The sequence below is a fragment of the Rhagoletis pomonella genome, unplaced genomic scaffold, assembly GCF_013731165.1.
Source record: "Rhagoletis pomonella isolate Grant_MI unplaced genomic scaffold, Rhpom_1.0 Rhpom_scaffold_00007, whole genome shotgun sequence".
Classification (NCBI taxonomy): domain Eukaryota; kingdom Metazoa; phylum Arthropoda; class Insecta; order Diptera; family Tephritidae; genus Rhagoletis; species Rhagoletis pomonella.
In genome coordinates this window covers 30,360,843-30,374,012 of record NW_023458561.1, presented here as the reverse complement: position 1 = coordinate 30,374,012, position 13,170 = coordinate 30,360,843, and the positions used below count along the sequence as shown (strand labels likewise).

At 34.4% G+C, this 13,170-nt stretch overlaps 1 protein-coding gene across 1 annotated transcript in view; it reads left to right on the top strand.

Annotated features, from left to right (window-relative positions):
* Window positions 1–2,593: 2,593 nt before the first annotated feature.
* Window positions 2,594–13,170, top strand: part of LOC118742572 (kinesin-like protein KIF13B) — a 70,490-nt gene continuing 59,913 nt past the window's right edge. Inside the window, exons 1-2 of the mRNA XM_036474742.1 lie at window positions 2,594–3,108; window positions 7,585–8,459. Of these exons, the coding sequence (XP_036330635.1) occupies window positions 8,405–8,459 (55 nt within the window). The 5' untranslated portion in view covers window positions 2,594–3,108; window positions 7,585–8,404. The remainder of the gene's footprint in view (window positions 3,109–7,584; window positions 8,460–13,170) is intronic.

The following is a 13,170-nucleotide window of genomic DNA, read 5'->3' as shown; positions in this document are numbered from 1 at the left end:
ACTTAGAATCATTGAGTGGTAACTTTTCAAGATCAAACATAAGAATCGGGAAATGTTAAACAGAACAGGGGATCCAACTAGGTGGTATCCTTTCCGCATCTGTATAATTTTTTACATATTGATGTTGAGCTGCCCGAAAATAACCGTATCACCTTGGCACAATTATAGGTTATATCCAAACTTACCCAGACCCGCATTTGAAGGTCCCTGCATAACACAAAACCACCCCACAAATCCAAGCCAAGTCCATGTTTTTGAAATTGTTTAGGAGAGACGAAAAGTCAATGTAGTTTTGTATTACGTGCCATTCTGCATCAAAAACTAACTTAAAAAAAATGCGCTTGACACCTTTCACCTTTAAGTAGCGATATGTATGTGTTCCCTAATGACACCTGCGATTGACTTCCTAGAAATTGATTTTCCTTAAGAACTTTAATATGCTCTTTAAAAACGTGAACTTCGCTATGGCATTTGAAAACGCTTTGCCTGTTCCATGCGAATGCAAACCGAGCTTTTTTAAGTTTTTTTTTTTTTATATCAGTGATGGGCAAAATTCTGCAAGCCAAAAGTTGGGAAAAGTTTCTCTCGCGAGATATGTACACATGTTTTGTTCGTCTCTGATATATTTAAGCTCTCTCTGGCCAATACTGAACTAAAGTAAAGTTTCCGGACTAAGATTTCTAAATTTGCTACATTCTTAAATACCCTATGTAAGAAAAATATGAGGAATTTTACTCAGATTATTGCCTAAAATAAGAAGCTTTTTGAAACAAGTAATTTTTAGCAAAAAAAACCGACTTAAAAATATATATATATCCTATATATATATATATATATTTCATGATCCAATGATCGGATCTAAACCAAATTAGTATGGGACCACCTCTGAGACACTACCTTTCCGTTGCAAAGAATTATTGAAATCGGTTGACGTGTGCAAAGTTATGCGGTAACATACATAAAAAAAAATAAAATTAAAAAAAATAAAAAATATTCCGACGAACTGATAACCTCCTCCTTTTTTGGAAGTCGGTTAAAAATGCCCTCATTTTCTCTTTCACAGCCGAAAATTTGATAAAACTTTGTGAAAAAAACTTTCACAAGGAAAACTTTTTTACAAATACTTTTGTTTTAATTTGAAAACTGAACCGTAATGTTTTACCAGAATCAGAATTAACCGGCATTTGTCGTGCTTAGGGCCGGTTACTCAATGTCTGGTTAACACTAATCTGCGGTTAAACATCGTTATCGACGTTACCGACTCCCTGTTATTTGCATGGAGTCGAAGACGTCGATAACGATGTTTAACCGCAGATTAGTGTTAACCAGACATGAGTAACCGGTCCTTAAGGGTTCATAGTTGTGTGAAATCATACATATGTATATTTTTATATGCAAAACTAATTTAAAAAGTATAACAGTATAAGCTTTGTTTCTTAACAGATAATTAACACTAATTTCAAAAAAACTAACAGAAACTAGCAGCTCTCTCTCGTTCTTGCGCTCTTCTTTTGTGGCTCTCCTGCTAAAATTTTACTAGCAGAAACTAGCAGCTGTCAAAATGGATAGACAAAAATTCGCGTCAAATATTTTCAATAGTCAAATACACCGATCAGCTGATTACTTGCTAGTTTCTGGTAGTTTTGCATTTCTTTACTTTTTCGATATTTCGCTCTCTGTGAGCGTAATTCTTTCAATTCTCTCATTCTTCTTCTTCCTAATTATCTGCTCGAAAAGAAAAGAAACAAACCCATAGTTACTCGCTGTCATCATCAGCGCATTTCATGCGACATCTACAGTAGGAAAGTAAAAGTTCACCGAGCATCGCCGGCAGATGTCGCCGAGTGTTGGAAATTGAATTAAACCGGTTGAGAACATTTTTCCCACAGTTGCCAGTTATTCAAAATTTTGTGTACTACAATATTGTTACGATTATCCTTGAAACCTCGTCCGGATTTCCCAAATACCTCGGTTCGTATCGCTGGATTGTTAAATAAATGCAATCGATGACCAAATTGTAGTACAATTAACTTTATTGTACAACAAACAATTTACAATACTCGCTAATACAGTAAAAACACTTTACAATACTTGTTAAAGCAATAACAGCGCTTAACTAAACTTGGTAACACAATTAAACTTATATCTTGCTTATTCGCAACTCACTACTCTGCTCACTTTACTTGTAGCTTGCTGTCTTGTAACTGTCCCACCTCGCTGTGGCGGCGCCCTTATATACCTGCGCTGGCACTTATGGCAACTCTAGAACATTCTGAAGTTTATCGCTTATTCTCTTTCTCTCGCTGTTCGCAGTGTTCATCCAACTTGACGTTTCTCTTTGTGGAACATTCTACGTCATTCCTCTAACATTCTGCCTATTTCTCGTTGTTCGCTTTGTCTTGCCGCAGTATTCGCCACAATATACAAGGCCTAAAAGGCGGTGTTAATAATAGTTGGTTGTCGCAAAGAACGTAAATACATTTACGTTCTTTGGTCGAATTCAAACGAACGTTGCTTCAAAGTGTCGCAAAACAAACAAAAAAGGCCCAAATGGAGACAAAAATTCCCAAATTTGGCAGAATTGTATGAAGCTGGCAACCGCGATCTTTCCAATTCAGTTCATGTTCTTCTTTGGCCCGCTAAAGCAACTCTGCAACTCCAAAATGTTGCAAATGAAATGTGTTTATCACCCTGTACTTCCTGTAGTTCAGTACAATGACTTCCGGTAGTGCATTCCAATGACATTCCAAATTCCACACAGACGATGACATTTCTGTTTTCTAGTTGTCAGTTGTTCGTGTAGCCAGAAAGAGTCTGTCTATCAAATATGGCGCTCGTGTCAAGTGTTTTCTTTTGTACGTCGCTAATTTACCTGCTAAAAAATTGTGAAAAAGTGCAATAAAATACTAAATTTATTTGCAAAAACTTAATCAGTACTCGTCCAAAGCCATCAGACACGATTTGTGTATACGTTAAATGCATTAGTGTTTGAATTTAATGTGAAAATTAGCAAATTTAAGGCGTTGAAACACAACAAGAAAAATTTGCCAAAACAGCGATAAAATCGATTCATAAAGACAGTGAAGGAATATACACATACATACATATGTACATAAGCGTATGAGAAAAGTTTTAGCACAAAGCACAAAACAGCAGAAAAGTGATAGCTGTTGTTGTTTGCTGAGTGTTTTTGGTTGAAAAGGGGGGCCTGCTCTTTCATTCCTTTGTTGGGTTGTCCATTGGTGTTCATTCCTTTTTTCACATTGCAAGTTTCAACTATGCGAGGGTGGGTGGCGACATTGTAAATAGCTATGCAATATCTACACCCATTTTGATTTGGTGGAGTGGCTGCAATTGAACTTCTGCAATTGTGAAGCTGTGAAAAAGTGGAGCGTTGTTTCTAATGAATAGGAAATTAGAGGTGCATCAAAGAAAATTCACATACGGAAGAAAAATAAATTTGCAAAAGAAAATGCTGGCTTCCACTCTATTGCAATACGATAAATGATAAATCATTTAGCATTCAATATTACCACTTTACCACTTTACAAGCCGTTGGAGAAATTACGAAACTAAGGGAAGTATGCATCAGAAACTGAGCCAATTCTCTGAGGCATAAATAAGCGCTTATATATACATATACATATATATTCACTTCTGATTGTGTGCTTGTATGGAGTTTACCTTGTAAATATTTTAGTGTCATGCTAATGAATGAGAAAACATTCTAATTTTGAGCAAATATTAGCAGGAATTTGGTAGCATAAGTAAAAACCCCATTCAAGGAAATGTACTGACTTAACGAATGAACGCTGGTGTTGACACGCGAACTGCGCACCTTGCTGCGCGAATTGGTGTCCTTCAACATTGCACACAGCAGCGAATCGTATTGCTAAGGATTGGAGTAAGTCGTAGAAATGGTTATGCTGCTGGTATGCATATGTTCCGCATTTTATAATGTGTACATATGTACATATGTACATACATATGTATGTAGTTGGTATTAAAACATTCAAAAAAAAAAAACAAGGGAAAATTATAAATTACCGACTATTTAAAAAATAAAGAAAATAAAGCACAGCATTCGCAGTGCCATAAGCCAAAAAATATCTAATGATATTACAACCAGGGTAGCCAACTCATTTTTGAGATTTCGGCGATTGTCCCCGATTTTGCCCGAAATTTCTTAAAATTCCCCACCCATAGGTATGTGTTTTGATATATTACTGGTCTTTCGGTTTACTTTATTTTTAAATGTAATTCATCTATGTATTCATAAACCAATCCAAGGATTTATAAAGTTTGTTTACAAATAAAGTATAAAAAATGTACATATAATATTAACATATATACATTGGTCGAAAAAAAATTAGTCACCAAAATTTTGATAAGTTTTCACAACTATTATTATTTATTTTTGTTATTTAATTTGAGTAATTTTTTTATAAAAGTATAGTTCATCTTTAACCAAAAACCATATAAATCTAAGTTTCAAACTTTGTGCAATATTTAAAAAACAATTTAAACGAACTTTCGTAAAAATTTCGAGCTTTATAATTAGACTCTAGAAAGATGTTGAGTGTTCTGTTTTGTTGCTCACTCAGTTCTAGTGCAATAAAGTGCAAGTTTCAAGTGGCTAAATTTTTTGGTTTAAGGATTTTTTACCGAAGGTGTAGCGGTGTTCATCCATACCAAAATAAATTGCGTTTATTCGTTATATGAAACCGAACGCTACAAAGAATATTATAAAAAAATTAAACGGCAATTTTTAGCCATTTGAGACCTTTTTATACTAGAATTGAACAATCAACAAAACTGTATACTCAAAATCTTCTAAAAAATCTAATTATAAAACTCGAAATTTTAACAAAAGTTCGTTGAATTTGTTATTTAAATATTGCACAAAGTTTGAAACTTAAAATTATACAGTTTTTGATTAAGGACGAACTAATAAATTTCAATTCAATTCAAAAGTAACAAAATACTAAAATATTAGGTACATAATTGCTTATGTCACAGCGTCTTAAATTCCCCACAAAAACGGTCCATTCCCCAATTCCCCACGCAAACTGAAATTCCCGCAAATCGGAGAATTCCCCACGAGTTGGCTTCCCTGATTACAACCAAAGCGTAGCGCCCTGACATTGGGAAGATCTTCAGCTGTACTCGATTGAGCTTCCTTCTTAAACTCGGTGTCAGTTAGTGGCGGACCCACGGGGGTTTTTAATACATAGACGCCATATTATACATACATATGCGCTATACTAAAACACCCCCGTGGGTCCGCCACTGACTGACACGTAGTTCAACCCCAAAACTCCCCACCGCTGAATCCGCCACTGTAAAGAACTTTTTTCATCGGTATAGGGTGATTGGAAATTCGATGAAGATAAAAACATGCACAATGACACTCGCATGTTCCATTTTAATCTATTTTTGTATATTTAAAGGAAAATTATGGTACAAACGAAAAATGTCATACGGCAACCATAGACGGCACACATTAAAGTAAATGAACTGGAGACTAAGTCCCCTTTCAGACACGTCAAGTCTTGCCTTCAAGTCTGCTCGTTCGTTGGCGAAGGAGGTGAGAAGAGAGGGGAAGAGTACAGATACCTCCGTACCGTCAATTCGTCTCAAGTTTTCTTGTCTCTTTTGATCTTTTCGTTGCTTCCCATTTAAAGAACCAAGGACTTGAATTCAATTAAAGTTGACGCGTGTGGAAGCAAATAGAAAACACAAAAGAGAATGCGAAAAAAATTACTTTCAAGACTTGACGTGTCTGAAAGGGGACTAATATAGGGCTGCCATACGTCCCTGTTTTCAGGGACATGTCTTCGTTTCGGTCCCTGTGTTCCCGTTTACAACCAAAATGACGCCGCATAATGCTTGGGACAACAAAATTTAATTTGCTGTTGTAATTTTTAAGTGGTTGGCGCTAAATTATATATTCGTATCGTGAGTTTCGCCCAAATATAGTTAATCCGCCCGTAATACGCGGATTCGAAAGTGAACATGTAATATGCGTTAGTTGTACCATGTTCTGACCGACAACGAAAACACTTTGAAAACGAGTTTAGGGATTGTTAGCTGAAGGCTGTTCACACCTGCTGTTAGTGTTTTTCGTTGACATTTCTTACATCCTTTGTTTACAGTTTTGCTACAACAAAACAAAACCAGAATTTTTTTCTTTCATTTTATTTTCATTCACAACCTTTTACTTTTATTCTTATTTTAGTTTGGCCAGCCAATTAACAATAAATCCGAACTGGCGCATTGAACGTGAGTTTTCAAGTAGTTTTCAGCGAAAGCTGGTTTTCGTTTGATAGATTTTACATGGACGAAAACACAAGTTTTAGGTCGAAAACCAGTTTTATCAACGAAAACATGTTTTCGATGTCGGTTAGAACATGGTATTACATAAAAATGTGTTAAACTAGTTCTTGTTTTGTTTGCTTCCACTTACATTAAGAAGTACAAATACGTTCCTGAACTGAACAAAAATTGTCTTTGATCTCTACTGGTTATTGTTTTGTTTATTTATATATGCATACTTTAAAACGCAGAAATGTTCTCATGGCATAGTTATGTACATACATATATAATAAAATACGTTCTTTCAGTGAAAATGTCTTTCTTATCTCAATTTATTATGGTTTTTGCAATTCCGTTTTTGTATGTATTACAACAGAGCATCAACTAAGTTTTCCTCTGCAATCGAAGAAGATTATAAGTGTAAAGATGATTTGAATAAACTAGAGTTTGACTAAACCTTTAAAAATAATTAATTTTTTTTTTGCTAAGGTTCCCCGGTTGAGGCCCAGCAATTATGGCAGCCCTAGATTGATAGGAAATTAACGAAAAATAAACTCAACAAACGTTGTGCTTAATAAATTTACACACTTTTTCATTGTTTACTAGCATTAATAATAAAATTTTTTCAATAAATAACTCAAAAAGGCCATATTTTCTTTTGTTTATTTACAAACAAGTGTTTCTCTTCAGCTGATTTTCTTACTTGCAAGTTTTCGCTGGTAATAATTTTCCCATCAGAAATTTGCAGCTCTCTATCACATTTTGCTCTCTCAATTTTCCCTACTTTGCAAGTTTTTTGGATACGAAAACGCAAAACCAGTAAAAGTTTTCTAAAAATTTTAATAGCTTTGGATATGAGTACACTCCTTACGATTTACACAAACTTACAGACTAAATAACCACAATTCTGTTTACCAAGACATTTTGCTTCGGGTTTTTGTGTCACCCACTGCTGGCTAAACCATAGCTTTTAATTTAATTGAAATCACTCGAAAGTGTGAGTCACCCAAAAGCATAACAAACAATAAACTGACAAAAGCCATATTTGCTTGTCCATCATAATCATCATCATCATCAGAACAATGCGAGACCCAACTAGGAATGTCTGATCACAAGCCGTTTCCACAACACATTACGCCGCAATAAAATAATTTTTGTTTGTGTTTCATATCATTGAATAAATCCTTGCTGGGTTTTGCCCGCGGCCCTCGAAGTCTTCATACATATATTTTATTCATTACATTTATTTCTACATACATACATACATAGGTGCCATGGCGCAATTGAAGTAAATAAAGCCTGTTTGCTGTATAAGTACATATGTATGTGTAAAAAAGAAACAACTAAACCACAATAGTAAAGAAATAAAAATGAAAAAAAATTAAAAGAATATAAGTGCAAAAATATTTCAAGCAAAACGCAGAAAGTGTATTCCATTCAAATTCCACTTGATTTTTGTGTAATACTAGGAGAATGTGTAAGGTGCGGCGCAGTGCTTAGAGCGCTTTGAGGCGCATACGAAGCAAAAGTTAATAGAAAATTCGCTGATTGTTAACGCGTCACAAGGTTCCAACGCCGTCATCGTTAGCGGTCCGTAAAGCCGTCGCGTGGTCTGTCATTCTCTCCGCATTTATCGTTCATCGCAACCGTCATTCATATCGTCAACGCGTTGTTTCCGTTGCCGTCAAAGTCGACAACAATTCGAACATTCACCAGGCTCTTGTCTAGCTAAAGCTTTGAGCCACTGAAACGTATTCAAAAGGATAAGTATATACACGAACGAGTTCACTCACCGTACTCCCTCAACGCCCATGCGTTAGAATAATCGTCTTTTGGAGGACGTCACCAGCAGCACAGCAACGTCACTAACAGCACGCAAAAGAAAAACTCTTTTTAGAGTATAACCTTGTTTTTTTTTTTTAATAATTTCTGCTGCTGCCACCATTCCATTCATTGTGGCACTAAAACCACATAGCCACAAAGCAAATAGGAAACATTCGCGTGTACATAAAGGCTCACATTGACGACAACGTGGAGAGTGTAAACCGGTTCATACCGAGAGGAATACAAACTTACTCATACGTACACCATGTCAACCGATAAGATCAAAGTTGCTGTGAGGGTGCGACCCTTCAATCGTCGCGGTAAGTCCAATCTACCAAAACCATAAAGTTTATATATGTGTGTATGTATATATTTTGTACGTTTAACATGCATACTTATGAATATTTATCAATGCGCTTTCGTATATGTATCTACATATCGTCGCCTGAGTAAAAGATTGTCGTAAGCGTCATCGGTACGTGCGTAACATACGACAATCGTTTACCCAGGCGACGATATGTATTTGCTTACATGCTTTTATAAATTCTATTGACTTGTGTATGTACATACATACATACATACATATGTATGAGCCCAAGAGGTGTAATTATGAACTACTACATATATGAGGGCACTCACTTGTTCGTTTGTGCAATATTTACTTCATGAATTTGTTAATGCCTTGTCACGCTTAATTAGAATTCATAGCTAAATACATGTCTACTTTAATTTGATGGGAGCATAGCTTCATATGTTTACAAGTTCATGGATAATTAAGCAATAAGTAAGTGTGCGAAGCGAAAAAATGTAGAAGAAGTTGTTTATATTACTTTAATGAGTTCCACACAAAAATTAAGCAAACAAAATTTAATTATAAGGTTTATCTTGAGATTTTATGATTACTTCTTTTATTTATTAGAGTTCTAACGATCGGTGAGGGATCAGATCCGACTGTCTTACTTTTTTTAAGTTTGTTATGCTTCTGAAATGCTCGTTAAATTATCCTTCTGATAAGCAAGACGCAATGTAATAAGTACATTAATTATATCGTCACCTGAAATAAAATGGAAAAAGTCGTGACTAATATTTCATTTTTATTTTATTTTATATTTTTTCATAAAATAATGTGGGGAGTTGTAATTCGATGAAATCCATCATATAAATCAAAAAGTGAATTTTGAATTTTTTATTAGTTATGACTTTTTGCATTTCAACGATGATGTTTGTTACGTCTTTTTGTATTTCAGGTGACGATATTGACTAAACGCCAATAGGAACCTAAGGAACACATCTGTCGTTTCTATATTATGATGCATCCAATTTTTTTTCAAAAACTGAATTCCTAAGAAAAAATTCTTAAAAAAACTAACTCTCGAAAACGAAGGCATTTTTGGGAATTTATGGTTTTTTATTTCTTTTTCTTTATTTTTTTTTTTGTGCAAGTATTAAACATGACAATTTATATATGTATGCATGAAGCCATTTTAGTAGGCTATATACCTTACCTTTGTCCAGCAAATGCATGGCATTGTCTGTGGTCTGGAACTTGTCATTAAAATTAATATTTGCAGCTTTCGCAACATGAAAATACTTCAACTTGGCGATTTCCTCAGTCTGCCTTTGGTATCTTTTTAATTTTTCACTCTTACGTCAGTAATTTAAAAATGATTTATAAAATTCAGAGAAATGTGCTTAGAGAAGAAGTATGGGTATAAAATTAACGAGGAAATCCTCTAGAATTTAAGCAGATTCAAGTTTCTGGAGCAGAAGGACTAGTAAATATTGAAAATGTCTTTTTAAAATTTTATCCTTGAAATTTCGCATAATTTGTTTTTGACAAAAAATATATGTTAAGGGCTTATATAAACTCGATAACATCCTCGATTTGCGTTCTTCTAACTTTGTCAGCTTAAAAATTTCCTATTCGTCCTTGTGAAAGCAAAATATTTAAATTTTTTAAATTGTAAAGAAATTTCCTATTCCATTTGTTACCCATATTTTTATTCTACATTGCATTGAATTTTTTTTAACAATTTTTGGAATTTATCATATCTTTAAAATTACAAAGTTCTTCAAAATAAATCCTGCGGTCAGAGAGAAAAAATAAAAACGCCACTTTAAATAAAAAAAGTAGGTGCAAACCCATTTCTTATTATTTATTTCATGGTAGGAGAGCTTCTCAAACAATATAGATGCAATTTTTTCGGTTCAAGTTGTTGAAAAGTAATGAATATCTAAATCCCGAGACTAATCCCGGGATGCCGGGATTGTGACAAGGCCATCCCGAAAATCCCGGGATCGGAAAAAGCCGAAAAAATTAACATCCCTAGTGTGATCCCCTTGTTTTGCCAGAGGATGCATACCATCGCGCTCTTGAGTTAAGCTACAAAATCTTAAATGAAATACATAATACTAAGTTGTATAGTTCAAGTACTACTTAGATATGTTTTTGCGAAAGCTAATTTCAGAAAAATTAACAAAGAACTTTCAAAGTTATCTTGGCCAATATAGTAAAATGTCCTACTAGTCACAATGGAATGGCTCTGAAACTAATTTGCTAATGTAATAGATGTTCTTGAATTCGATTAGGCCTTTAGTGAGTAGATAATTTACCTAACTTTGAACAAACCTGAAGTTGGAAAGAAAATAAAAATGAGTTAGAGCCTTTCTATATTAAGGCAACGATATGTATCTGCCGGTACCACTATAGATTTTTTTGTTCATTACGATATCTTATCGATGCGCATCTATTATTTTTCATCGATATTTTCATCAATATGATTATCGATACCAGTTTTACCGCAATTCGATACCTATATAAAATTTACAAGTTATTTGTTGCGCAATTCTGCGAGTAAAAAAAAGATAAACGTATCGGAACTAGCGGTTCTCTGTGGATGCGCAATTCTTTACAATTACAGAAAAATATCTCAAACATTAAAAATTCACTGTTTTCTCATTATCCACGATAAGAATGTTACGCTATGGCCAGCTTGACAAAAGTTTGCCAGAGAGCTAAGCTTAATAAACTACACATCAATGGCTTTCAGGGTGATACATTTAACTGCCAATGGCAATGTCCAACTCGCGAGTTGCAGCTTACTGGCCTACATGTGCATATCTCCTGAGTATTACGGCCCCATAAAAAAATGGATTATGCTCACGAGAATCCAAGTAGAGACCTCCAGATATCGCAAAAAATAGCATCAATTATAGTTGGGTTCCATTTTTGACTTTCATAATATCTGTAATTGACACATATGCATGTAAATAAATTACGGTGGCTCTCGCTCTGGGATACATACACATTTTTTATACTATTTAGATATGAATATATGTATTTAATAGGCAGTTATTTTCTTTATATCGCTATACATATGTAGTTGGTATGTTTACAAAATAAAATACATACCCAAATTTATATAATTAATGTCTCTATTTACACACAGCACATATTTTATGGCAATAAATTTTCCAACATTTCCGACTCCTTAACTAACGGCATCTGGTCGTAAATAAGCAATGCTTCATAACTAATGTCTTGTCGTACTATTCCGCCTATATTTTTACTTTTATTAAGTTTTACTATTCGTAACTGCAACCAAAACTGTCGAAGTATTCCCGTATCGATTTGGCAACAATTTCTTATCGCTCTATAATCGAACACACAACAAACAGGGATTACACACATATGTATGTACGTATGTATAACGCTTGCCAACTTAATTTTTTTGCAGTTTGTTTTCATAAAATTTCTTTGTGAAGGGCACAATACAGTATTGAGAAAAAGTGTTGAGTGTATATGCTGATATTCATGGGATGCTGGGCGAAGAAACTTAAGTATTTATTCAGCGATTATCCCACATTTACTCTTAGACCAAAGACACAAATTTAGTTGCATATATGGGTCAACCCCCTGTAACCTTCTAAACAAAATTACGACTTGTGAAAATCTGGCAAATCTGGCACAGAAGTATTTTCTTTGTGTGACTGGTAAGCTTCTTAAAACATTTGTATAATCAAGCCGCTTTTTTTAGAGAACCACCTTTTTTTAGAGAAACATTTCCATTTTGTGGATGAGAATCAAAACTCGGACCCCTATTTGCAGCGTCTTTCCCTTAAAAAACTTCTATCTTCATACATGTAAATGTTTTACCCAGCACTGTATTAATGCAGTTCCTGCAGCTTCCAGATTTCTTTCTAATAGTGACAAATGCCCATTGATGCGAAAACCAAAAACTACAATTTTTTTTTGCCTGCGAATATTATATAAATGTGTATCTGAGTATGCATAGTGCAAAGATGGTGGCTTTTTCGTCTTTTGGCAACTTCTGTGGTGCTTATCGTTTCTCTGCTCCAAATATGAAATGCTAGATAAGACGCCTGTCTCACATGCGTTTCGCTAAATGTATTTATATATGAACATATATTCTTGTATGTATTCTGATTGGCATCGAATTAATATATGTATACATATATGTATTTTAATACATATATAGTATTTTTCGCTTGGAAGTTCAATGGCCACTTCATTTTACACGACTGGCGGTAGATTTGAACAAATAAACTCGTAGGCAAGTCATCTGGGCAGCTATAGAAATGTGAGCTCTTTTAAGAAGAAAAATTGGCAACTTCATTTTTAGTGTTTTTTTTTCGTTTCACGAGTTGGCGAAAATCGCCATACTCGTACAATGCAGGTACACAATGTTCATGACAGCTTTTCTCCCTTTTCCTTTTTGTAGTTACTTCTTTTATATTTGTCAAAAACTTAAAATTCATGCATATGTATGTTTATTAGACTGTGTCGCAAAAAAGTTTGCAATTCGCATTTTTTTGTAAACATAACAATAAAATAGGGATATATATTACACAAAAACATCTTTTAAACGTTATATCACTCTTTGAAATCGAGTCATAAATAGAAAAGTCAGGAAGAAAATATCCATCTCAGCTGTTTCTAGGCCCCACAAAGGACGAAAATTGATATGGCCCTAAAATCCTTTAAAGCAAACTTTCAAACTAGGAGAGTAC